At 42.3% G+C, this 27592-nt stretch overlaps 1 protein-coding gene across 1 annotated transcript in view; it reads left to right on the top strand.

The window, feature by feature from the left end:
• Nucleotides 1-27592, top strand: part of LOC102045375 (ubiquinol-cytochrome-c reductase complex assembly factor 1) — a 46166-nt gene that overhangs the window by 15503 nt on the left and 3071 nt on the right. The window contains exons 6-9 of the mRNA XM_031064940.1: nucleotides 2573-2630; nucleotides 8472-8580; nucleotides 24873-24950; nucleotides 26282-26395. Of these exons, the coding sequence (XP_030920800.1) occupies nucleotides 2573-2630; nucleotides 8472-8580; nucleotides 24873-24950; nucleotides 26282-26395 (359 nt within the window). The remainder of the gene's footprint in view (nucleotides 1-2572; nucleotides 2631-8471; nucleotides 8581-24872; nucleotides 24951-26281; nucleotides 26396-27592) is intronic.

Consider the following 27592-nt stretch of genomic DNA (forward strand, 5'->3'; position numbering starts at 1 on the left):
TGTGGCACAGTATGAGAGCCCTGTGAACTGCCTATCTCTGTGTATGTCTTGGAACAGCAGTTCCCAAAATATAGACTGTGGCTATGCAAGTCATGAGGCCACTGTAGGATATAAAGAAGGTGTTTTAATTGAGACTCTTGAGTATAAAACTGCAGCTAATTTTATTATGCTTCCCATCCCTTTGTCTCTTGATATTGGATCACTCATGGACAAAACTTTGGGAACTCTGCTTTAGAGCCCATATCCCAAATGTCTGCACTGTGCTGCTTATGGGGAAAGTGGAGCTATTTTAGGATGTCAGCTGTTTCTTGTTTAAAGGAGAAGAGAGAAACGGCAAAGGGAATAGCAAAGTTGCTGGTGCCAGGTTTGGCACAGAGCTTGGGTAGTTCCCATGCAACAGAGGAGGCAGCCTGTGAGGAGAGAGTTTCATGCCTGACCTCAGACTTGAAAGGTCAAAAGAACTTTTAGCATCAGGCAGATAATACTCAGAGCTGAACTGGAGTTTGGCTGATGAATATGGACTGTAGGGTTACCTTGAATTGAACTTGAACTATTTATGCTGTTAATTCTCTAGAGTCAGGCAGCTGCAGCAGTAGAGAGTTTGTCTCACTAAATCAGGCTTTTGGATGGCTCCTAGTGGGGCTCAGTGCAGCTCAAAAAAAGCTGGAGGTTACAGGACTCTTAATTCTTATGTCTCCCATAATAGGCACTGCTCGGTGCCTTCCAAGCTCCTGCTCCTGCTTGCCACACTCCGGGGAGCACTGACACAGCACACCTGTTCTTTTGCAGGATGTGTGGATGTTTTCCCATTGTGTCCTTCCTAAAGTTGTGGTAGTGGCAAAGAGAATCCATCATGAAAAAGTTCTTGCTTTTGCTTAAAGGAGCCACTCTTCATTTAAATTTACCATGCAGACAGTCCAAATATAGAAGTTAAAAATTATTTATAAAAATAGAATTGCAACTCTTGGAAAGTTAGAGAAAAAATTCTTGCCTCCTGGGTACTGAATAGGTCTTTAAAAACTTTCCGTGTTTCCAGGAGTGGAGGTGTGAGCTTTGCTTTCCATTGCAGAGTGATTTCTGTGGTAGGGGACTGGTCCATGGGAACTCCTACTGGAGAAACCTCTGTCTGAACTGAGTGTTTGCCTCTTGCCTGTGGAACCTTCATTTACTGAGATGGTTTGGTTAATGCAGGCATTGTGTGCTGCTGCCCTAGTTAGAGATGCCTTGGCATGGCTTTAGGTCAAAGTAGTCATTTCTAGGCACAGGAATTATTTCTAATAGGAATGAGAGAGCCAGAAGGGTAGAAGGGTGAGGGAGACCTGTGTTTAATCTCCAAACATGGACTGTTAGTGTCTTTGTACTGTCTTAGAGGTGATGTATGGGCAGTGGTACTGAACCTTGGCACCTCCTAGGCCTGATGGAGTCATCTCTCTGGGGAGGGAGGAATAGTGGTGATCTGTTTGGTTCTTCTGACCAGAGCTGGCATATAAAAAGAAAGAGGCTGTGAAAGCTTTGCTTCATGATGTGGGTGAATCTCTTTTGTAATACTTGACAGCAAAGAAGTATAGGAGCCAGGAAGGAATCTATTTAGCACAGAAAAGACGAGGTTGACTTCCCTAGGGCATATCTGACTGTAGAGTCACTTTCTGAAGGCTCTCAGGCCTTTTTCCAGCTAGGTTTGAACAGCTCAGAAGAGAACACCAAGTGCTGGGTAGGCCAAGGTGGCTACCTCAGATCCTTCTCATTAGGGACTTGCCTTAAAACCCTCTCCAGGAAACAGATGCAGAAGTGTGCCTGGGAGGAAGGTTTGAGATTGACAGGAACTAAAGGATTTGGCATGCACAGAACCCACAGGTTCATTTTTTTTCAAGCATGAGGAAGAGGAATATGGTTTTTGTGCCACGTGGCCTAAATCTCCAGCCTCGCATCCTAACGGCACATGAAAATCCATCTTGTGAACACACATATGGACAAGCCATCTCTGGGAAAACAGCGGCTGTGGGAGTAGAGCTGAATCTGGAAACAGATTGTTTCTGTGGTTGGTTGATGGGTTTAATCCTAATGTAGCCTGGCTGGAGCACTCAGAGTGCTGTGGGCTGTGCAGTCATGGAGTGAATCCAACTGGTGGAGTGGGAGCAGAGACTCAGGTAACACAGAATTCTGTCCCTGGCAGGAGACAGCAGCACATGAGAAGGAAGAGTGTAAGAATGGAGCAAAGCATCCATTGATTCCACTGTGTTAGCCACTGCTGCTTTGAGACTCTCCAGGCTAGAAGCTACATGTTTGTCTCATTGTGGAATTTTCCCCCTCTGTAAAAGTTGTCCAAGTGGGTTCTAAACACCTGAAATCTTTCAGAATCCACAGCATCCTGTGGCTGTATGTTCTAGAGTTTAAGCACAAACATGACAGTAAATCATGTTTGCTTCTAGTATGTATGTACTGTTATTGCTGAAAATAAATTACTAAAGTGCTTTTAGATTTTGGTGCAGTGAATTTCTGTTAAGCACAAAATGGGATTAAATTCATTTTAATGTTTTGTTTTGGTTTTGTGTTTTTTTCCCCTTCCATCAAGGATGCCAAATGCCTGATACTTTGAATTCATGGTTTCTAGTAGCCCAGCTTCATGTCTGGTAAGTGAAAGACAAAATAGTAATACAATTATTTTCAGGAAATGGAGTTATATACAACTTAATGTAAGAAAAATACAGCCTTCTATCCATGCTTGATAATAGAGGTTATATTAATTTTACTGCTGACTGAATTTAGGCTGTTTTCTGCTGAAGAACAGTAAGTCCTATAGAGAAGCTGACATCTCTTACATCTCAAAATTCCTCACTAGTGGAATGATCTTTGCCATGAGTTTTCTAAAAGCCTTGCTCAGGCTATGTGGAAAAATCCTACTTGGGTGTTTTAGGAAAGGTTTAAATTTATGTAAAAGTCATTTAAATTGGGAGAATTTGTGGTGATGAGAAGCATTTAACAAATTACAGCACTGGCATTTATTCTTTCACTTCTGAAAGGTACGTGCAGGGAGGTGAATGCCAGCTTGGCTGCATGTGAAAATATTTAACACCTTAAACGTGAAGTTTTTTCCCTTTTCAGTTTGTGAAAATAGTAGCCAAAAAAATCAGGTTTTCATCTAGCATTACATACTTATAAAGGTCAGAGGATGCACAAGGGAGTACAGTAATTTTTTAAGTGCCAGATCTTTCAGGGAACTGAAATCCATAGACTTGGGTTCGGCTGTCCAAAGGCTGAAAGGAAGTTTGTACTGAAATAGCTGCACTTAAGGCCCCTTGTTTCTTTGCCTCCTCCTTTTTCCCTTCTCTCCTTTTAATTTCCTGACTCCTCAATATAGTGGAAGATGGGGCAGCTCATTACACTGAAGAGTGAATAAATGAGCAGAGCCGTTGAAATTATAATCAGTTAATGAAATCAGTGGAACAAAGTAAGGATAACCCTCGAAATCTGCAGTTTATTTATTTTCTACTGTTCCCTGTGGGAAAAAAATGAATTGATGATAATAATTCATATAGGTATTTTGAAAATTAGTGCAATAAGTGTTAAAAACCAGACTGTTTGTAAGTATCTGGGAAAACCAAAGAGGGTTAAGATGAATCTGCAGAGAACACACTTTTTTCATCTTGATTTCTCATTGATGGGACAATGTCTCCTGTGATTAATACACAGCTTCAAATTCAAGATTAATTATAAAAATCAACAAGAGAACTATGACAGAGATGAAACTGGTATAGGATAGGCATAAGTTTCCAAGATCAAAGCTACATTGGCTTCTTTTGAAGGTGGCCAAGAGTTGCTGCCCTTTGAGCTGATGTTATGGGGAGATTTGCTGAGAATTGAAATACTCTTACATGTGAGATATGGTGGACAGTTTGACAGCAATATCCTGCACAAGCAGGAAAGAACTAAATCCCTCTGTCTCGTTGTGGCAGCAGTGAAAATTCAGGTGTGGAGGTTAGCACTAGAGGTTAATTTTTCTAGGGTTTGTGAGCCTGGCTCCTCTGTGTTCTGGCAGCACTGTCATTCTGGACCACAAATCAGAGATCTGGTTTGATATTCCAGGACACACAGAAGCCTGTGACAGGCCTGCTCACTGCCTGGCTCATTGGGAAATGCTGTAGGCTTTGCCTGTGATGAGATCAGTGACCAGCATCCTGCCATGCCATATTTTGCTTTCCCAGGCAGGTTTATTGCTGTTCTCTGGGATCTCTTTCTTTAAGCAATTTGACCTCAGTAAAGTGGGAGCAGAAGTGCTTCTGCTAGCTTTGACAAGGTCAAGGACATCCTACCCCTGTGTGAAGGCTCCAGTTCTCCTCTTTCCTGCTGGACCATTTGTCTCAGGGGGTAGAAATCCTCCTGATCTGGTGGCCAGCAGCCTGCCAGGAGATTCTGATCACCATCTGCTCCTGCTGCCCCTAGCAGAGCAGTCTGCACAACTTTCTGAGATACTTCTTCCTTCTTATTTCAGCAGCCTATTTTCAACTGATTTAGGGTGTCTTCTGGAGCCAGAGAAGTTGGTAATTTTCCCTATTTTGGTAAACTTTGTCTCCTTCTCTTACTGTTGCCATTGCCCAGCATGTTCTAGTCAGTTTTTCCATGCTTTTTGCATCCCAGGTTTTACAGACTTAAAGTGCTTGTCAGGGCACGTTGTTGTGTTACACATTCTGGTGGGTTCTCTTTGAATCTCTGGCTCCTACTTCTTCTTGTCTGTGAATAGAATGTTCCTACTGACCCCACTCAAGAAGAGAGGAATTCAGGCTCTCATGTTTAGCCTCTGCTGTTGCAAGCTTCTTTATAAGATAATGTTCCTTTAGAAACACTCCAGTGCCTTCCAATGCAGTGCTAAAATCATGCTGTAAAAAGTCAACCCATCAATATTACTTGGAAAACCAACCCATGGTTATTCTTTCCTGGATGTCATGTTTTCATAGGCCATTTCTGTTACTTTATGCCTCTGATGTCAGAGGGACTCTTGGTTTATATTTAGAAGTCCAGAGCTTTAGAAAAGCTCTTTATTTCTTCTGCTGGGTTTGCATTTTCCCATGCATCTAAATGGAGTATTGGCTGAATCCAGAGCTGTTACCAAACTGCCAGAGAAATTACTTGGGTGACTGCTGAGGAATGTCTTGGTTCAGTATTTGTTATGTAGATACCTAGAGCTCCCTTCATATTTTCACCACACCAATCATGGTGACATCTCTGAAGTATTTAGGATCAAATAGAGTGGTGCTACAACTCCTGTTCTGAAAGACTCAGAGACCTGTTGCAAAAATTCATCCGAGAATTGTTTTTCTTAAGGAAATCTGCACTTAGGAAAGTTCTGATCAGCCTCAGGAAGTCCAGAGGGGAATGAAAACCACCAAGTATATGTAGAAAACAGCTCCTGCCAGAAAAGATTTCTCTGATTTGCACAGAGATGCCTGAGGACACAGTGCCATTTTGAAATGTGGTGCTTCAGAAGAAAGGGAATAAACTCTATGTTTTGCGTCTTAATTGCATCAGGATAGTCTTGCTTGAGAGAGATTTTAAGAGTAAGTTTATTTGGAATGTCTCCAACATTTAGTTGCTCCTGCCTTAACGTGAGGGACTGGGCCACAGCAGCCTAAGAAAGGCCCCAGAGGAGAGGAGGCTGCACAGCCAGGCTGGGCTCTGTCTGATGGATACAACAGTGCTGGGGAGCTGGCCAGGCTGGAGCACAGGAGAACATGCAAACCTAATTAGGACCTGTTCAGAATTCTGCTGATAATCATTATTCCCTGAAGCACAACGTCACAACAGAGCAGATGGAAAAGTCAGTTCAGGAGTTTCCTGCCATCCCCCAAACTGGCAGCTGTTCATGAGTGGGTTAAACAGAATAAAGCTTTCCAAAAATGCTGTTGATATTTGTGGTGTTAAACCAGAGTAATTTCTTTGAGCAACTATAGCATAGCTGCAGAAACAGTTGCTCTGGAGCAACTGAGGAACCAGGAATGAGTGGCCAGGTACAGGAAGGTTCAAGTGGGCTTTACCCTTAATGGCTCATCACACCTTGGTGCATGGCACAGGGCACCTCACAGCAGTGATCAGGGGTGTCAACCACCACTTCTGCTGTTCAGGCCAGTCTGGCACTCTGGGAACACTGACAGAAGCTGGCTGAGGCTGTTGTGAAAAACTACATCTCAGCTGATGTGGGTTGAGTTACAGATGCTCCTGGTCCTTTTCCACTATCCTTTCTTCTAAGATTCTAAGGTTTTCTTCTAAGATAATCTCTCTGCATAGCTTAAATACAGCAAAAATTATCCAACCCAACTAATGTGAGGTAGACAGCTTTCTAAAGATAGTTTGGAGTAATTTTCCTTTCAGGGTTTGATGGAGATGAGTCAGTATTTGACTAAATTACAGAACAGATTGTGCAGTGAAATGATGAAATGTTTCAGGCCATGGTGATCTGGTTAGGAGGTTTACAGGCTTTAAAGAGTCTGTGTCACCTCAGACAGCAGGTGTAGTAACAAACTACCAAACTTCCAAATAAGCTGCAAAATTCCATGATCTCACTCGTGGTGCTGCAGAACAGCTCTGTGTCAGCACTGTGCATCCAAACACAAGAGGTCTCTTTTAGGCCCCATGAGTAGCAGGTTTTCCCCTGCACACCAGCCCAGTCCTGCTCATCATTGACCAGTTGTTGGCCTCTGCACTGCTTTCTCCTCCTGCTTCTCCACCACCCAAGGCACACAGGATGGAAAACACTATTTATGCTCAGGGGGAGCTTTTCTTGCCCCTGAGTTTTTCACCCCTGAGTTAAGTCTGTTCAGCAAGACAAGTATAAAAATGCTTTTCTTAACACAAAATTAGTCTTTTTAACTGAGTCTTTTTCTCTTTGGCTTGTTAAGAGTAAAAATTTTCAATTCAGTAATTCACTTCTTTGTACACTTCAGTTGTGTAAATGCACATGAGGAACAAAGGTCTTGAAACTGGTAGAAGTAAACTGAAAGTTTTAAACTCTTTCTGCATTTGTTTTGTGAAAGGTCTGGTACCTGGACAGCTGTTCTATGACAGCTGCTCTCTGACCACTGTTTGAACAGAAAGTTTTGCCATCCTTCTGTGAGAAAATGAGGGTTTGGTTTTGGTGCCATCTTAATTGCATTTGTGTGGTGGGACAGTGATTCTGACTAGTAAGAAGAATATAGGACTGCTCCAGGTTTTGCTACCTAGCAGCTTTTGTCTTTGACTGTCCCTGGCAGTAAGTTTTACTTCTTTAACAGGTTAAAAAATGTTTCCTTTACTAATCCATACACAAGATAGAACCCATCATAAAGATGGACATCTGTCCCTTTACGGGTCATCTCAGCACACTTCAGGTGTTTGTGATTTTCCCTGTTGGGCTGGCATTCATGGGTCACCAAATACTTTTAATGCCTGCAGATCTTATATTCACTAAAGAAATGAATCTATTAACAATAAATAATCGTGTTTTCCTTTCAGCTCTTGTGGCACATTCACCATTGTTAGTGTGCACCAGCTCCACAGTGGCCTCCAGCAGCTCTGCTCTCTTGGTTTTACAGGGAGCAGTTTCCTTCCTAGCATGTCTGTGAAAAGGAGTGGATTCTCTGAGCTCCAGTATTTGAGTATCATCTTGTCTGCAGTCACTCAGTCAGTCCTGGACAGGCACTTCTGTCTTTCAGCACAGGAGTTGCTGAGTGAGGTAGAGAAGATGGGACAGGTGACAGGACTGGTCCCAGCCCACTGAGGAATCAGCCTGGGCTTCAGTTTGTGCTCTTTACAGATGTTTTGTTAGAGGCAAAATAAAATTATTCTTTTATTTTGTAGACAGAACAGCAGCAATGAAGTTTTAAGTGGCTTTAGTGCTTAAAAACAAAGTAAAACAACTCAACCTGATGTTCTCATTAAGATCTCACAGTGCCCTTACAAACCTCTGAGCTGGTCTTGCATGTGAAGGTTTTGCCAGGTGGCTGGACATGTATCCTAATACCCCTGTAGTTGAAGTAATTTAGGACATTGCTAATGTGGATTGGTTGAAGTCTGTAACTTGCTTAAGCTTTCCCAGCTTGGCTAGTTGGGCTCTTACAGCACTGGAGTGCACCAAGTGAGCTACAGCTGGCTCGGAGCCTGGGATTAGACAAGCCATGTGTTCCTGCTCCAGAGGGTGAGGTGTTCTTAAGGCTGAGGAATTCAGGTTGCAGCAGTGTTTAACTAGATTACAGTACTGTCAGCAAGAATAGAGTCCACTGTCACTCTTCCATGGCTGGATTGGCCAAAATCCAGCAGATACAGCTCCTGAGTACAGAATGGAAATGTTTGTAGTGGTTTATTAAAAAAAAAAAGGCGTGTGTATTTCCCTCCTGATCACAAACATATACTGTAAGAAAACTGTTAAATGAGCTGGAATGTATTTAATTTACTCTCTCCCTTTTAAAAAAAGCCCAGGGGCTGAGTGGTGTGTGCTCTTGCAGGATGTGCCTGGTGCGGCTGAAGCAGGAGGGCCGCACGGGGAAGTACATGTGCCGCTACATCGTGCACTGCATGTGGGAGGACGTGGAACAGCGTGGGAAGGTGATGGGGGTAAGTCCTCTCTGCTGGTGTTAATCCTGATGATTCCCATCTTTCAGTGCTCTTTTGGATTTAAATATCTTAGAAAAATGCCCGAGAATCCAACTGGTTGATTACTTTTCTAGCTCAAGCTGATACCTGCAGCCCTCACTCCTGACCATTCATTCCCTCAGCTGCTATATTGAACCACTGTCCTTGTTTCTGAAAGTGCATTGTGGCCTGGATAAAGGTATTGATTTGTCTGAAATTGATTCATTTCCGGAATGATTTGCCATGTGATTGCAGGAATGGATGCTGCTGCAACAGAATGGGGATAGGAATAAGCAGCTGTGGTAGGGAGGAATGTGGCTGGTGCCAAACCTATAGCAACAACTTCAGTCATTCCAGCAGAGCTCTGAGTGTTCTCTGTATCTAAAGTGGTAAAAGGGAAGTTAATCAACAAGGGGTTTTTGTCAAGTTCCTGCACATGACTATACCTAGTTCTTAGTGTATTTTTAATTTTAGATTTTCACTATACCTGATCTTTATCATCACAAAAAAAAAAAGTATTTCTCCAGCCCTGTGTTGGTGTTTGCCTGAAGAGAAGGCATTGCAGAGGCAGTGGAGGCAGGTGACAGCAGACCTGATGCAGGTGAGGCTGCCTGTGTTTAGGGCACTTCTGTGCTTCTGTGGGAGAACAGGCCTGGCAACATCTGTGTTGTCAGAAAGGAAGAGAACTGTTCAGTGATTCAGTGTTAAGAGAAATGACAGTTTTCATATAGCAATAATTAATTCCTTATTTGTTAAGCCTTAGCTGTCAGTTCTGTTGGAGAAGCTGCCAAGATGTTCCTGGTGGTGCCAGACAAGGGAATTAACTAGTGAGTTAGGATTTGGGATGCAATCACATTAGAAATTCAAGAAGTTTCTCCCTGATTCTTTATTTTGTATGTGGTTTTAGAAGGTGTTGGTTCTGGTATAACTTCAGTTATTCCTTTAGCAGTAGGGTTTGTTCCTAGTTGTTGGGACTTCTGTCGCTTTACTTTGTTGCACATTGCTCTTAACGACAAGACATCCTGTTAATCTTCTTTTGAATTAAATTTAAATTTGTACATCTGAGGATTTTTTGCTATGTTAATGTTTTTAGATAAATTCCAGTGTGGGAATCTCCCCTTTCTGGTAGGGAAGTGTGAGTGAGCCTAACAAATCAGATTTACTGGAGAAAAAGACTGAATGAAAGAGCTTCTGCATTTTTGTCCTTATCCAATGCCTTCCATATCATATCTCTGGTTCATTCTGCTTTTTCTCTAGGAGCTCCCACATCTTTACTCTGGGTGAAAATTTAAGGTTCTTCTTCTTGAAAAGCAAAAAATCCCCCCAAACCCAAAACAAACTGCAGCCAAACATGTCACCTTCCAAAGCACCTGAAAGCATCTGTCTGATTCCATGCAGAAAATGACCTTTGGAAAAGAAAATGATTTGTCTGTTTCTTTTGTCCCTAATTTTGTCTTATATGAACAAAGTGCTGCCCTGTAGTTTTCTGTGCAGGGTTGGAAGCAGCAGTCAGAAAAGAGGAGCAGAGCTGGCTGTTTGCTGTCCTTCCAAGCCATGCAGGGCTCCAAAGTGAAGAGTGCTGCAGGGTAGGCCTGCATTGAGAGCTTTATAGTAAACCTTAGGGGAAAAAAGATAGTGTTTGCAGTCAGTTATTTTTAAAGGGATGCACAGGGTTTCCATTTATGCAAACTAAACTATCCCGTTTCTCCACAAAATTCCTTGAAGTATAAAAAAAACCCATCAGTGTCTTTATCTTTTCATCCAGTCTGTACCCTGAAGTGTTTATACATGCATTTTGCAGTAGCATGGTTGGTGTGTGATGCAACTGCAAGGAGCTCTGAAGTTGCTGGAATGCCATTTATTCCCGGCCTTGTCAAGTTAGGCATCTGGTCAGTTCACCCTTGAATTTAAATTGTGCAGTCTTTGTAGGAATGACCCTGCAGTGGCATCTCCAGTGTGCTTAGCTTGCCCTGCTGTGATTCCTGTAATACACCAGACTGTGGCCTGGTGCTAGCACAGCCTTTACATGGCCATAGCAGATGCTCAGAGGAAGAACCTGCACATTTCAGGGATTAATGTGCAAGGCAGTTACACCTGGGTGTGTATTTAGTACAGCTGAGCTGCACAGGGGCCCCTTGGTTTAATGAGCCTCCTTGGTTGAGAACTCCTGAGCAGGCACTGAGGGGGGGGTGAGAAAGCAGAGTGGACTCTAGTGGGGTGTAAATTTGGAAATCAGGATTGTTCTCTTCACTGTAGTCTTAGGGAGGGCTTTCGTTATCTGCAGTGGTTTGGTTTGGTTTTTTAATCTTTTGTTTATTCCTGATCTTTCAGTCATTATTCGTAGTCAGTCCCCTATGGAGACAGGCTGAGAAGGTTGGGGCTCTTGAGGCTGGAGGAGGGGAAGGTTGTGTGGAGACCTCCCAGCACCTGTCCAGAATCTGAAGGGGCTACAGGGAAGCCAGAGGGGGACCCTTCCTCAGGAACTGCAGTGACAGGACAAGGGGAGATGGCTTCACAATGAAAAGGAGGGGATTTAGGTTAGACATGTGGAAGGAGTTCTTCCCTGTCAGGGTGGGCAGGCCCTGGCACAGGGTGCCCAGAGAAGCTGTGGCTGCTCCTGGATCCCTGGAATTGTCCAAGGCCAGGTTGGATGGAGCTTGGAGCAGCCTGGGACAGTGGAAGGTATCCCTGCCATGGCAGGAGGTGGAATGGAATGACCCAAAAGTTCTGTTGAGATGAACAAACTTTTTGGTCTGTTCTGGTAATATTTACTGTATGTTAGATGAAAATTATCTCTGCCCTGATGTTTGAAGATGTTACCAGTTCCCTTGCTGCTTGTCACTACTTCATTTTGCTTTGTCTTTGCCAGTGATTCTGGCTTCATATCCCACTTCACTCATGCCCCTGCACAGGCAGTTCCTGTTTTTTGTATGCTTGTTCACTCTTCTCCACTCACCTTCCTTCCCTTCACAGATCTGTACCCTGATTGAAATCTTTCTCACTTCTCACCTTTGGCAATTGCAAGGAGTTTTGAGTGACCAATAAAGGGCAGTTTCCCAAGTGCTACATGCTTTTTATTCATCTTGACCTCTTTATCCCTAATGATTTTTTAAACTGAAGCTGAGGTAATGACAGGGAGTTTGTGACCTGATGGAAGGATGTGTATAGCAGCAATTTATTTTCAAGTAATGTAGTCCTGCAATCAGTAAATATTCTGCCTCCAAAAGAAGGTGGTCAAATACCAAGAATAGTAGATAAAAAGAAGATGACACTAATGTTCCTGTGTTGATGCTCTTAAATTTCAGAATCTGATTCTTTCTCAGAAATAAGTGAAAAGAAACTTTACTGACTACATTCAGAGAACTAAATTTTCATTTGCATAGATCCTAGGAGGTTAGGAAATTCCATTCCTTGCTTTTTCTCTCATGCAGTGTATCAAAGGTAAAGATTTAACTCTGATTCCTGTATTGTGGTACAAGTGACAGAGCATCTGGGTGGAATTGCTGCCTGGATGCAATTAGTTTAACTTGCTGACATACAAAGTTGCATTTCTTTAGCTTGCTTCCAATCTAGCAACAATGCTAGCACTCGATGCAGAAAATGGACACTATATTCCTGAGGTGATGCTGATGGTTTATTGAAATGTGCCATCTGCTCTTAACTGGTTCATTGGAGCTGAAAGGGGTAGAATGTAAAGCATTTTAACTGCAAATTTACATCAGCTCCAGCTCCAAATTGAGTTTGTATTATTTCAAAACCTGGTTGTTAAAACTGCTGAGATCTAAATCTCTGCTACAAAGTTTTGGGACCTGTTAGCCTGAGCTCCTTCAGCACTCCTGAATGTCGGCAAGAGTCAGAAACCCAAACTTGACACAGCTGTAAAAACACACAGAGAGTCTGTGGCCTCAGCAAATTCTACTGGTGCAGGCATATTTCAGATATAAATTTTACTCTGCTGTCCCTAGTACTAATGAAGTCAGTCTCTTTTGGTGGGTTTGCAGCCAGGTGTGTCCAGTTCTGTGGCTAACCAGTGCTCTTTACTTAATTTTTCCACTAGTGACATTTCTATCAAACTTTAAAAACAAACAGAAAAATTGGCTTGATGCAATGGCTCCAAGTGTTAATAGTAACATTAGGCTGGGTAAAAGACTTCCTTTGGATCCTGCTTTGCCAGAGATCTCCACCTCGTGGCTTGCAGGGAATAGATTTACACTGTGCAAGCTGGCAGCTGCCTCATCAGTGTGCAAAGGGAATTCTCTCAGGACTGGACATTGCTGCTGTTTCTCCCTAAGGGAGTTCTGGAGCCACCTGAGAATTAACCTGGTTGATCTCAGTATTGTGCTTTAGTAATAGTGTGGATTTAAAAGTTGTGATAAAAGTTTAAGTGTGTTTTAAATACCCTTAGATGAAGCTGCAGAGTTGATGGGAAGGACATGTGGGTATTCCCTGGAACAGGATTTCAGCTGATAACAGGACAGGAGATAGGAGGGTTAAATAAATAAATAAATAAATAACAGACTTTCAACCACTCAAAAAATCCCAACCCAAAACAACCTCTACCCTCCTTCTCCCTCCTCCAAGCACCCCACATTTACTTTGGGGTGCAAATCCCATGGTGTCTAGGGAAGATCCACCGGGCTTTATTCCAATACTTGTAACTGGTTGCAGGCTCACTTTACCTGCCTTGGTCGTGTTTGTGGTGGTGGCATTCTGCTGCTGAAATGAATTAAAATTGTTTTCAGTGCAAAATGACAATCCATTTTATAATTAATAAATGTTCTAAAAGCCGCCCATTCATTTTATGATAAATAAATGTTCTAAAAGAGATAGGACTAGGAGGGGCTGTCCAGCCCAGTGTGCCAAACCTGTTTTAATTTGTCATAATCTCACTTTCCTGTTTTCCCACCAGACTACTTAGACTCCTACCCCCTTTTTTTTCCAGGAACACATCTAGGTGTCTTTTGAATTCGTTTATTGGCTCTGCTGTGTGTAGCACAATACAGCCTTTGTTGCACTTTTAGCTGGAGCTGTTTATACCCAGTGACCCATAATTTGCTCTCAATTACACTCATGTACATCTGAAGTAACAGCATCAGAATCAATACATGTAACTGAGAGCTGAAATTGGCTCTGGGAACTTGAGCACTATTTTCTGTCTTGATACTTTTTTCATAATTAGAAAATTTCAGTTGATTAAAAATGCTTATTTACCTCACAGGAGCTACAGAATTTCCTAAACTCAGTTTAATTCTGTTTAAGTTATTCTTACTGTGGAGAACAAAAGGTTTGAGCCTTGTGACTAAAGACTCAGAAGGCATGGTCAGGGTGAGACCAGCAAGTTGCAGAATGGCTTTAGAGGATGAGAGGACAGGGTGTAAAATGGATACAATTTTGAAATAGAACTTGATCTTTTTGTGAATTGAAGTGGGAAGCTGCTGTCCTGGGGTGTCCAGGGGTCCTCTTCAGGCCTGCCTCTAAAATCTGATGGGAAGTCATGCAGTCAGTTTTGGATACACAGGAGTGAAACTACGTTTTTGAGAGAGAATGGGGCAGGAGGAAAGTGGGTGCAGTATTTTGGGGCTGGAATGGGGAGTTGGGATGAAGGGAATGTACTGAAGCGAAACACTGCAGAAAAGGTATTGATTTTGTTTGAGGAAATGGACTGGGGTATGAGGCAAAGGATAGTGTTCAGTAGAGTTGAAAAAGGTTTTTAAATACCTATAAAACTAAAGAAGAGAAGTTTGAGTTTTGAATGATCTATGTATATTTTGAAATGCTTTACTAGGACATTTTAAGGAGAAAAATGTTATGATTTTTGATGACCAGTTGGAATATATAAAATTTCACCAGTTTCTAGTTCCCTTTAAAAACAACAAAGAAACTAAACCCTTGCCAAAGTAGTGAGATAGAAAATTGTTCTGTACAGTTTTTGTGGCTTTTTTTAAATAGGATACCAGACATTGTATGATTACTTTTACCTGAAGTTATTGTTTCAAGAACATCACCAAAAAAAAGTTCATCAACCCTTGATCTTTTCTCAAAGAGCTTGAAAGTTCACACTAAGTTTCCAGTACTTTGTCATTTCATGGATGAATAATAGTAGGTACTTTTCCAGAGGAAATTCAGTAAATTTGATTCTGGAAATCTTAATAACTTAAATATGTAGGATAGTGCACGTGCATGGAATGTTACATTGAATTATCTCAGCTGTGATGATGTCTGGAACAAACTGTAATGATGCAAAGGTAGCTTTACCAGCATGTGGATCTTTGAAATATGGATCCCTTTCTCAAGTTGTTTGTTCTGTAGTTGTTCTAGAGACAGCATCTGTGGAACCAGCACATCTGGGTGAAATGTTTGGGCCATGCTGAGGATGCTTGGTATTGAAATAAAGGTATAATAAATGCTTGGGTTCTCTTCAGACGGCCTGCTCCAGTTTTCTGGCATAAAAAAATCGATTCTGGCACAAAAAAATCAATTTAAATTTCCCAGATGTGTTGGATCCTGTTACTGTAAGGTGGTGGTGTTGGCATGTTCTGTGCCTTGCTTGAGTGCCTGCAGGAATTACACTGGAAGCTGCCTTCTGGCACCTTTTCTAGAGATACCTTTTTTTTTCAGAATTATGTATTTTTCAGTGTTATATTACTCCATGTCTGTTATATAGGGAGAGCTCTTCCCCCAGAATGTGCTTTCAAGCTCCTCCATAAAAACAGAAATAATACCAGGACCAGAGTCTGTTCTAAATCAAGCCAAACAAACAATTGAGAGCTTCTCTGTTGTTCCCATACATTTTAATCACATTGTTGCTTGTGCTTTTCTCTGCAGATAGAAAGTCACTGATATCTTCTACTTCCAATTCAGGAGTGAGTCTTGTATTTTATTGCTGGAGCTTTGTTTATTTTTTGCTTCCATTTTCTGAGTTCTCTGGCCCGTTTTATCCATTTACAGAACTGGCAGCTCTTTGAAACTTTTTTTTTTTTGACTGCCTTTGCTAACTGCTCCCACAGGAGAAGAAAAGATAATGATCAGGAAGTGCAAGTGCAATCCCTGCAGTAATCCCAGTGCCTGCTTCCACACTTGCTGACTCCTCTGGTTTCTTTTACAACCCTACTAAAGCAACAGCATAGAATACTTCTGTACAATCTAGGGAAACTAAGGTGCTTTTCTGTTTTCCATTCTGGAAATCAATGGATTCTATTCCTTTTTCTGTCCTCAGTCTTCCTCCTCTCTTCCTGTTCTTACACAGCACTTGCTTTGTCTCTATTAATTAGTTAATTCCGATTACACTTCCGTAAGAGCTTGAATGTTTTTATTTCATTCAAAGGTCAGGAAATAATGCCAAAGCTTAAAATACTAGCATATCTAATCTTGGAGATCTCTCTTAGTTGGTAGCAAAGTGTTCATCATGTTGATTTTCAAGTTAGTCAGGAGGCCTTGAGGCCAGGAGAGTAAATGGACATAAAAGGGACAATTTTATGGCTGGACTGTCATGGATGGGAGATGGGGTCACTGCAGTCTTGGTCTGTAATGTGAAATGAACAACCCTGGTCTGAGTGGGTTTTCACAGGGCTTGGCCATGCAGAAGGATCTGGCAGGGAACACAAGGCAGGCCTGTGGGCGAGCAGGGGTTTTAGGGGGTGTCCCCTGAGCTTTGGAGTCACTTGTCTCATTGATGCTGAGTACCAGCAATTCTGTTTGGAGGTGCTGTTTGAAGACTTCATTTTTTAAAAGTGGGGAAGTGTCAGAGCCGCTGTAATTGGTAGAAATATAGGACTAAAGTCCCAGAGGACAAAGCCAGGTACCAAGAGCTTAAAAATATTGTGTCTCCTTGAAAGCATCCTAAATGTACCCTAATTTACCCTTTTGTATTTCCTGTTTTATTATGTCCTTGCAGGAGGGAAGATAACCCATATATAGGTTTAATCTGTGTTATTCAGGAAACTGTGTAAGGAAAAATCTTTGCTCATGTTTTTAGGATCTTCTGGAAGTTTATTTATTCACAGCAGCATCGAATCTGAATGAAATGCAGAAGTAAGATGGAAAACTCACAATATCTTACCATGCAGCCTTTTCATGGTTCGCTTTCCTCCTTTGCCTTTTACTTGAGGGCAGAACTAGGGTAGAGAAATAATTTTTGTTCTCTTCTGAAAGGTTACAGTAATAAAGAAACTCTTGTTAACATCAGAGTATATGGCAGGCAGGAGTTTTCACAGTCTGGCATTGTTTATTTTACCAGCAATTTGGAACCTTCTGCACTCTTAAAATATTGGCAAGAAAATATTTAACTGTTAACTGTTCTGTGGCCTGTGTGTGTTTGAAGCCCTGGGGAGGAGGAATGCTTGGGGAAATCGGGTTTTTCTCAGCTTATGATTGAAACCAGAAGGTGCAGAATATTGGTAGAAGGTGAAAGCAATGTGACTTCAAATTAGAATTTTATCCAAATGTGGAACTGATGGGAGAATGTCAAACAGGTCACGTACGAGCAGGGCCCTGCCAGGAGAGAGTGGGGAGGCTGATGGAGCAAGCACAAATCAGCCAGTCTGCCAGGCATACAGAAATGAATTTGAAAAGGTGATGGTAATTGTGAGTATTTGCATTTATCCTGGCCTCTGTCACTGGATAAAGGTTGTCGCAGTAAGAATTAGGCTGGTTAATTGCCTACTAATTGTATGGACTCTAGCAATTGTCACTGCATTTGAAATCAAACAAACATTTTTTGGAGAGTTTTTTTAGGGGAGGAGATGAGTGCCTTGCTGTTCCCCTCCAACAGAAGCTTGTCCTGGTCCCAAATTCTGGAGAAAAAATGTTTTTTTTGTGTTCTTAACTATTTTCCCCTAGGGGAGGATGACCTATTTGGTATGAGTGGGATCATTCTTGCTCATATTGCTACATAAAATGTAGCCTCTTCCCATGAGGGTATTAAAGGCTATGGTAAGGGAGCAGGTTTTTTTAATAGCACTAGCACTTTTCAGGTGAAATTCCTGCCAGGTCAGCAAAGTGACCTGAGTCTGGTGTCCAGGATCATCTAATGAGCTGTGCCTGTCCTGCTGGAAGTCAGGACAGGAAAGAACAGAGACCCAGAGAGGAGAGATACCAGCAATATCTGCAAAGGTCAGCAAAAAAAGGACAAAGCTGAACATCCTCAGAGCTCCTGCTGCTGTCAGATGAAGATCCAGTGTGTGCTGTGGCTGCCAATGACCAGAGATATTTGGGATAAAGGATAAGAAACAGAACTGTGGGTCAGTTCCTTCTGGTACATTCTCCTGGCATTCACTAACGAGTAACCCGAGAGCTGCATGGGGATCACTGACAGGAATCCTCCAGGAATGTGCAGCCCTTTGTTACCTCTTCCATAATTTTTGCTCTTTAATGCCCTGTGGCAGTGGCTCTTGCCACTTATATGCGTTGCATGAGAAAACACCTATATTTTAAACTATTATTTCATCATTTCATTAGATTCTTTTCTACATCTTTTTTAATGAGAAACAGTAGACAGTAATTCCTTGTTTATCTGCTTGATACCAGTCATGACTTTGCCTCTCCATCATCTCTTCGTCCTCACTTTATCCTGAAAAGTTTCCTGAGTGTTTGCTCATATGTGTCATCATGTCATCATGGTCTTCTCTGTGTGTTTTCTACTACTTTTAGATTTCTTTAGAGATCAATAGGTAACAATTTTGCACACCATTTTACATGCAATACATTATGGATTTATGCAGAATAGGGTTCCTCTTTTGGTTTATATCCCTTTCATAATAATTCCTAAAATCTATGTATCTTTTTCTTCACTATCTAATTGTTCAACTTAATTTTTTTCTCTTAAAGATCCATTTCAAAACTGTAGCTGCCAAATGGGTGCATGTTGTTAAATAGGTTTTATGGACTTTTTTTGAATATTACTGGTCATAATTATCTGTGATTTTTATTTTCATCTACTGTATTTTCTACTAATTTGTACTTATGTGTTTCTGCTGAAAGACTTTTCAGAATGGATGCCACCTTTCCTGTCTCTGCAGCCCTGGTAATGTTAGCTAAGATGTTTAATTTAGTTTAGCACTTTATGATCCTTGGAATTTTGTTGTTCTTGACTTTTATTAAGTTACCAGAAGCCTTTCTCTGTGGGTGGGTCACATCTCCTGGAATATGACAGACTGGCAGTGTCCAAGGCGAGGATGGACAGGGCTTGGAGCAGCCTGGTCTGGTGGAAGGTGTCCCTGCCCATGGCAGGGGGTGGAAATGGATGGGCTTGAAGGTCCCTTCTTCCAAACCAAACCACTCTGGGATCATTCTCTGACTCTCAAAATCCTGAGTGCTGTGAGAAGGTGATGGAGCAATGAGTATTCACTGCCTGATCCTGTGGAAAGACTGGGCCAGCAGATGCAGCCAGCTGGAGCCAGTTTCAGAGGTCCCCACAGGAGGAGATGGATCTCCTCAGGGGTAGCAGACCAGGGTGCTTCTTGCTGAAGCGCATGGTGAGCGCAGAAAGTTCCCTGCACAAGCTGCTGGACATGGAGACCTTTTGGAGGTTACTCTCTAAACAAATAGCAAGAGTTGGGAAGTATCCTTAGCTGAAATTAGTTGGGAGAATCCTTGGAGGGAGTATATATCAGCTTTTCGAGGGTTTGGCCTTTTCTCAGGGATTCTGGCTGCTGTTGAAGGCAGGATACCCTGGTAGGTGGCCCCTTGGTCTGATCAGTGTTCCTGGTGTGTGACACTTCCTGACAGACCCTGAGGTTTGTCTCAGTGAGGAGCTGGAGCTTTACAGGAGCTCTCTGAGTGCTCATGGTGCATATTTACCTTAATGATTTATCTGCCTGTACTACTGTCTTCTCCAGGTGCTTCTTTCAAACTTGGTTCTGAAATTTCCCTTATCAGTTTATCCGGCTGAATTCCTGATTCTGGTGTGTTCAGAAACACATTGGTTAGCTTTAGGCTTTTAGCAACTAGGTTTTTCAAGAGGCATTACAAGAAAATCCCTTGACAACTGCACACCTTACAGAGAATCAGCACAGCTTGACAGAACACAGCAATTTGACCTCTTCTCCCTGATCCTTCTCTTGAGAGGTTATCAGTGAGCTCTGCCAGCCACGTTCTGCAGGGAAGCAGGAATTTGCAGTAAGCCACTGAATACAGTTCAGATTGTACTGTGATCTGCTCTGCATCTGTAACTGTTACCGTGGCAGAGCTTCCAAATTAATCAGCTGCAAGAGGGGAACAAACCTCATTTTCTGGGTAGCAGAAAGGTAGGGGTGAGCATCTGCTTTTGCTGAAAGATGTAGGTAATGTTGTATAACTTGCTTTTCTGTGTCTTTCTTGGAATAAACTTGCTCTGAGGAGCCTTATTGATGATTGCACAATTGTTGTGAAGGTAGAGCATGCACAACTTTTTCCATTAACATGTTGTATTTTATGGATTGAAGATTTTGGCAGGAGCTGGTTTTGCTACAACCCAACATTTACCTTTTATCTAGGTTAAAAGAATATTGGGGTAGGTTATCACTGAATATTGAAGAAGGCTTTAAAGATTGTTCTCTGAAGTTAATGGTTATGGAGGTGTATTACAAAATTACTTCTAATTAAAAAATAGAGAATTTATCAGAAGAGTGAATATTTAAAACACACAGGACTCAATCTGTGGGTAATTACAAGCAGTGTTCCGCTTTGCAGACAAAGTAACAGAGCAGTTAATAAAAGGCTCAAAAATTGAAGATTGGAAAAATAATTTCTTTAATATCTTTGTCATTTCACAAGTATGTGCCTGAAGGAACCAGCTGTTATGGCCACTTGCTACAGGAATCTTCCTAATCTTTTTTATTAATTTAATATTTTTGATTCTAGCTACAGTCTCAGTCATGTTAAAATTACTGTCCTGCAAGCAGTAGTGATGTTACAGAATGAAATAAAAGGGCTGTTTGCCCATTTAATGTCATGTGTGTTTTAACACAGTGTTTTGAGCAAACACTCAAAAAGCCCATATATAACTGCAAGTGCGTATATATTATTTTTAAAGAACATAAACCATATTACAAGTAATTCTGTCCTATTCCAACTTAAGAGAGGGTGCATTAAAAAACCTAAATATTTGTGGAGTGGCATTTTTTACCACGGAAGTTTGGTCCTGTATCTCCTTCAGGAACTTTTGCTGATAGTCCTGCTCCAGCAGTCAGAAGTGTCAGTGAGAGTGGCTGATGTTTATGGCAGTGGGGCTGCAGAAGCCCCAGAGTGGACTCAGCCATGACAAGATGAGTGTACTCAGACCTGTGGAACTTGTTTTGCACAAGGGATGGATTAATTTGTACTATATCAGCGTAAACCACTGCTTTGCTGTTGCAACTTTGACCACTCCAGGAGGGTACTGCTGGTGTGGTGTGATACCTGGAAGAGCCCAGTCCTGGTTTGAAGAGATGACTCTGCTGGCACATCCATTCTGTACTGGTACAGGAGCAAACACATTGTAAAGAAGAGGCTATTTATTCTAGCAGCATTGGTATAATGAGAATGAGGGGGTGGAAACCCAAGCCAGAGAATTCAAATATGAAATGAGATACACATGTTCAACTGTGAGGGTGATATGCTTTAGCCAAACACAACTTAGTGAGCTTAGTACAGGGGGAACTTGGTGAAATGTAATGGTCTGTGATATGCAGAGGGTCAGGTTCTATGATCTAATCATTTCTTCTGGCTGAAATCTCTTCATAAAAAAGTTAGTTCAAGCATAGCTTACAGCCTAAAGAGAGGAATTGCTGCCTGGAATTCAATGACTAGTGCTTGTACAAGGCAGTTAGAAGTGCCCCTTCTGACTTTATAGTCTATGGAAGGATTAATGTGTTAAAGTAGCTTAAGGGTGCAACACATGCTGGCAAAAGCTGAAGCAGAAAGAAACTCCTGTTGCAGTGCTCAAGGCAGTGCAGCCCGTGGCCATCCCAGCTGGGGCAGTGCTGGCAGGACACAGTGACACTGCCAGGGATGCCTTGTCCTGCTCTGAGGGGATGGGCTGCACCTCAGCCCCTGGGCTGATGGCTCTGAGCAGGCAGAGCACATCAGAGCCCATGGAATTGTTAAGATTGGGAAACACCATCCAGATCATCCAGTCCCCATCAGTCAGTAACAGCACCTCCATGTTCACCATTAAACCATGTCCTCAACTGCCTCATCCACACGATTTTTGAACCAGGGATGATGATTCCACCACTGCCCTGGGCAGCCTGTGCCAGTGTTTTAAAAGTCTTTCTGTTGTTTCTTTTCCCTCATGTCCAATCTAAACCTCTCCTGGCACAACTTGAGGCTGTTCCTCTTGCCCTGTCATTTGTTACCTTCCAGTCTGTGCACACTGATCCTACTCTGCACCATGAGCCAAAGCACGTGGGGAGGAGGAGGAGATTCATTTCCAGAGGAAGCTCTTGGTCCTTCAGAGGACACTGACATGGACTAATTCCAGAGCAGCATTCCCTTTAAACACCATGGCCATGTGTTAGGTCTTTTGCTATGTGTCCAGCAGTACAGGAGAGCACAGTGCTCTTCCCTAGAAATCTTCTTAGAGTACGAAACCTTCTGTGAGACTTTGCTGCAGAGTCACCCTCAGCACGTGGCTGTTGGATGATGCACATGAACTCCCTGAGGCTGAAGATGGTTTCTTCACTGTGACATGGAAAATCCAGCAGCTGCTTGCTGCAGTTGTCCCACAGGCAGAACAGAAAGGCTCCCAGAGAAAGGCCCACGGAGCCTTTCAGAGAACAGTTGTGACCTGTAGCAGGGAGATAATGTTAGCTGTACATTTCCTTGTTTCAGAGGCCTTGTAAAGGTGAGATGTGTACCAAAAATGGGTTCCTTGTTTTGAACTAGCAGAGTCCTGTGTCACTCAGCCCATAAATCTGTCCAGTGACAGCTCTGCACTGGGCTGCTCCAAGGAAGGCAAAGGGGCAAAGTCCCAAGAAGAGCTCCAGATGTTACTGATTTTTTCCTTGTTATTAGCAATTACTCACTTGGAATTCTCTAGCAGTTTTTCTTCTTAATAACAAACTGTGGAAGAGTCAGCAGAATCACAACCAACCAGATCCTGAAACTTGCCAGTGGCAAGAACTCGTACAAGCTTTGAAAGAGGAAGCAATTCCAGCAAACACTGCTTTGGATGTGCTCATTTTTCTAGATTTAAAAAGAGGGATTTTTTTCCTTCAGTATTTGTACTTGACTGATGCCAGTTGTATTCTTCAGAAACTGCAATATTTCTTTAAATATCATTTCATTGCATAAGATACAGCTCCATCCCCAAACTCAGGTTTTTTATCTGAAACTGTCTTTTAAGATGTATTTATTGCCATGTTTGTTTAACTTGCTTATCTCCTGCATCAGTCTGTTTCTTGCTAACTTAAAGCTGCTGCTCTTTGGTTTTAGTAGGGAAAGCTGCTTCCCCAGGGATGTATAGTCCAGGACTTGTCTCTGTAATGGGACTATTTGTTTTCTTTGCCCCTTGCAGTTGCCTGCTGTAACATTTGTAGTATGTGTTAAGTAATCCTTGAGGTAACATTTTTATTATGTCATAAAAAGTGCGTGGCAAATATATAATAACTCATGGAATTTGTTTGTTTAAAATGGAAGGATAATTTATTGAGTGTGTTACATGAGACCTGCTCCCCCTTATTAGAGCTGTAGAAGTGCAGCTTATTTAGAAGTATGTTCTATTGAGAAAAACCACGATCTCTGACATGCATAGAAGGTTTGAGCATGGTTGGGTAGAAATGACATCATAGTTTATGTACTCAATAAAAATTTAATTAAGTCATTACAGAAGTTGCAGTCATCATTTAACCCTCTGATTTCTTATGTTTAGTTCTTTTTTTAAACATTCAGTAATAACCAGTCTCCAAATCTTGATAGCCTATAAAATATCTGCATGAATTTTAATAGTTTATATTAATGGAAAAATATGAGTAACTGACATAAAAGGAATTTTCCTTGTGTTTGCACTATGTGCATTGCTATAAAAATCAACAGATGAAAAAAGACAGTGGTTTAAGGGAAGAGTATATGAACTGGAAATTTGTTCACTTGACAGAAACTAACTCATATTTTGATAGAAAAGCTGTTGTGTAATTGCCAAGGTGAATACTCATAAGGATACTGAGAGAGAATTCAGGACAAGGGGTTCCCAGTGTGGTGGATGTGCTGGGCTGGTGTCTCTTGTGTGTGAATCCTGTCTCTGCAAAGTGCAGTGTCACACCTGAGTGTCCTGCTGGTGTGCAGGGCTTATTGGCCTTGTCTTTTGTGCTTCTGGAGCATGTGAGAGCTGTAGAAAAGAAATGTCTTGTGTCTCCTGGATCCCTCATGGGAGTCAGTACAAAGAAGCTTTACCAAAGTGTAGCTGGGCCCTTGGGAGAGAAACTGCATCACTTTGTTGGCAGAGGTAATGAGTAGAGGCAAGAGAGACAGGCAGTGTGGGTGAGGGAGATGCACAGGAAGCATTTCAGCCATCCCTCTGCACCCAGCAGTTGGTCCAGTCCCATTTTAAGCTCACGTGGGGTCAGTTCTCACATCAATGGGTGGCTTAGGCCAACCCAGCAAATACTTAAGCAATTACTAAATTTAGTTAAAGGTCAGTGTGGAACTTGGACTGAGTCGCACTTAGAGCATGGGGGAAGTTGCTGTGTCATCACAGACTCTGAAAGAAGTTTAATCATAGTCAAAAACTTGTGAGTCTGAGCTGCTAGAGATGCTGGGGAGGGAGAATTCATGTTCTTGCTGGCTGAGAGTCAGTCTGGACAGTACAGGAGGAGCAGTGGCAGGGTGGTGCCTCTGTCTTTAGTATTCCTGTACTTCCACTGTAGTAGCACATCCATCCCTGCAGTCTGTGCTTTGGGGACAAAAAAACATTGAAAAACAAAGAGTTTCTACAGATGGATGAAGGTCTGGAATAGCTGCTCAGTAGTTGACTACAGAGGGCTCTCCATGCTCTTGGGCTGTGCTGCCACTGCAAGGGCAGCCTTGCTTCACACTCCCCCAGCAGCATTTTCTCTCCCCTCCTGCAGCTGGTGGCAGAGCTGTTGGCTGGGCTGCTCCTGCCAGTTGTGAGCTGAGTAACAACAACCTCAGCTGTGTCAGAATTGATGGAGCTGTGTCCCAGGGGGTTCCAGAGGGACTGACTCCTGCTTGCAGCCAAATCTCACTCAGGTGGGCTGGGGCACTGGTGGTTCTTTGTCCACTCACAGTGAAATTGGGAATATTTTCTCCTCACCTCTTCCTTAAAGCCTCTACTGATGGTTTTCTGGCTTGTTTTTCAGATTAATTCTACTGTTCTAAAAGAAGACCTGAAAAGGATGGCAGAAAATTTCTATGCAGCTCTGTTTGGATACGATGAGGTAAGAAGGCTGTTTTCAGGGAATGTACAACAAGTAGACCATCTAATTCCTGAACACAGAATAGTCCAGGTGGGGAAAACATTCACTGCCCATTTCTTTGGAGAAATATTACGTTAGGGAAGCAGCCTGGAATGAAAGTTCTTAGAAGAAAACTGCACAGGGCATATGGATTTAAACCATGGGTGTGGATGGTAGGCTGTTCTTTCTGCTGCTTCACCATCCCTTACTGGCCACCACTAAGTCATTTCCTCCCTCTGAATCCTGCTGTACTCAGCTGTACTTTGAAAGCAAAGAGAGGATTTATAGAGTATTTGTAGGGAGTCTATGCAAGAATATTTACAGGCAGGGAGGCAAAAGCACCACTCTGCACAAGTGTCTGCAGGACCTTCAAGAGAAAAATACAATTACATTGGGGTTTTTTGCTCTTGTGAGTGTTGCTCTTCAGATGCTGTTATTCACATCATGATATTGGTTTTTTGCTCAGTGATTTGTGTTATTATTATGTTGTAAATGTAACCTCATAGAGTTGTGGACAGTGTTACATATGCAAGGTTTAATCTAGTTTTAAGTATAACCAGGATGTGTCTGCTTGTGCTTTGTTGACAATCTTTTTGGAAACAAAATGTTTGCTTTGATTAAAGACAAATGTTGACTTTTAAAAAATTTTAACGGAATATTTTTAAGTCTTTTACCTTTGGTAAATGTATCAGGAGAAGACAGGATTTATGAGCCTGTGGTGATAGCACTACATAATCTAAAAAGACAATAAAAGTTCAAGAGAATTTGGATAAAAACATTAATGGACATGGTTCTTGTATAAACCAAAGCTAATATTTGATTTAACTGGAAAAATCTAGATAGTTTTTGATGAGCAGGATTTCTCTCTCATTTAGAATGAAAAGTAAAAAAGTAAAGAAAAATAGCAAACTCCAGACTACAGTTCTGTGACATTGGATTAAATATCCTTTAATTTTTCTTTTTAAAGTGTCATAGGCTTCGCACATTCCCATGAGGTGGTGCTGCCTTCTCTGTAAGATCACTATTTTTATGGTAAAGATTTCATAACATAGAAATGCAGTTATCAACTCCGACGTTCGGAATACCCTGACCCAGGTTTTTTCCAAATTAACTTGCCAGAAAATTGGTTACAGGCTGCTCTGTAAATTAATTGAAGGCCAGGGCTGTGTTTCCATTCTGGGTGTGCAGAGCCCATGGCAGCTGCAGGCTCTGGGACAGGTGCCGTGGCCAGGGGCCAAGTACACCAGGGGGGTGTCTCGTGTTCAGGCCTTCTTCACGTGCAGTTTTTAATCCCCCTCTGTCCTTCCCTTTAGGGAATCCTGTGTGATGATCGTGTTCTGGCATCAGCTCTTTGGAGAAACCTTTTTAACAGGAACTGTGAGGACCCTCGGCACCTGGAGCTGCTCGTGGAGTACGTGCGCAAACAGGTGCGGCCCCGCTCTGCATGGGGAGCTTCCACTGCTGCCCTGTGCAGCTCATTCTCATCAATAAACCTGATTTTAATATTCAGTGATCGTTTTTAAGGAGAAGAAAGGAAAAATATGAAAACTGGGTGATATTTATTACAGAGTCATGGAATGTCCTGAGCTGGGAGGGACCCCCAGGATCACCCAGGGCAGCCCCAGCCCTGCCCAGACCCCCCAACAGCCCCACCCTGGGCATCCCTGGCAGCTCCTGGAGCTCTGGCAGCCTCGGGGCCATGCCCATTCCCTGGGGAGCCTGGGCAGTGCCAGCACCCTCTGGGGAAGAACCTTTTCCTGATCTACAGCCTGACCCTGCCTGGCACAGCTCCAGCCATTCCCTGGGTCCTGTCCCTGGTCACCAGAGACAACAGATCATTACTGCAGTTTGATGACAAATGGCTGCAGAGAAATTAATGGAATATTGAAAGGAGTCCTGCTCAGCTATTTCTGGACCTGTGCTACAGAGTGGCTTGACAAAATGTGCCAGAAATAGGCTGCAAACTTATTGTAGAATTGTTACCAGTCTTAGAGAGTTGGGGTTCTCCTCATAGTGAATTAGCAGATAGAGCTTGAAAGTCTCTTGGTGACCTTTGAGGAAAAGAAACAAATGGATTTGTTTTCCAGAATTATTTCTGATTCTTTCAGTTATTACCTGGAGAAGACAGTACTGAGTAGTGTTTGTCCTCTCAGCCCTGAGGAGTTTTGGGAACCAGATCTCTAGGAAATGTTGGGATAAAATCCATGTGGGCACCAAAGAAAGGGGGTGAGAGAGGTTATGGAGTAAAAGTGGAGGGTGTTGGACAGGAAATTAAAGACCAGAACTTTCACAACATCATTCTCTGTAGTGTTTCCAGTACTATATTCAGGATCAGATAGAGGTATAGAGAGACAGTATGTAAGTGTGTGTCTGAGAAAATGGGAAATAAAGGGCTGAGCTTCCTAAGGGAATGAGGACACTTTGGAAATGCCACAGAGTTCTCAGGAGGGACTGGCTTAAATACTGAAGGTTGCAGATGCTCAATGGTGAAGCTGTAGGAAAGTTTGCTGGGGACAAGCACATATAAAAAGTATGTAATTTGGGATAATTTCTTGCCAGATGGGAAATTTGTTGCACTTCTGGATATTCAAGCAAAGGATAGGTCTGAAGCAATCAGCAGTTGA

This window comes from Geospiza fortis, unplaced genomic scaffold, assembly GCF_000277835.1.
Source record: "Geospiza fortis unplaced genomic scaffold, GeoFor_1.0 scaffold39, whole genome shotgun sequence".
Taxonomy (NCBI): Eukaryota; Metazoa; Chordata; class Aves; order Passeriformes; family Thraupidae; genus Geospiza; species Geospiza fortis.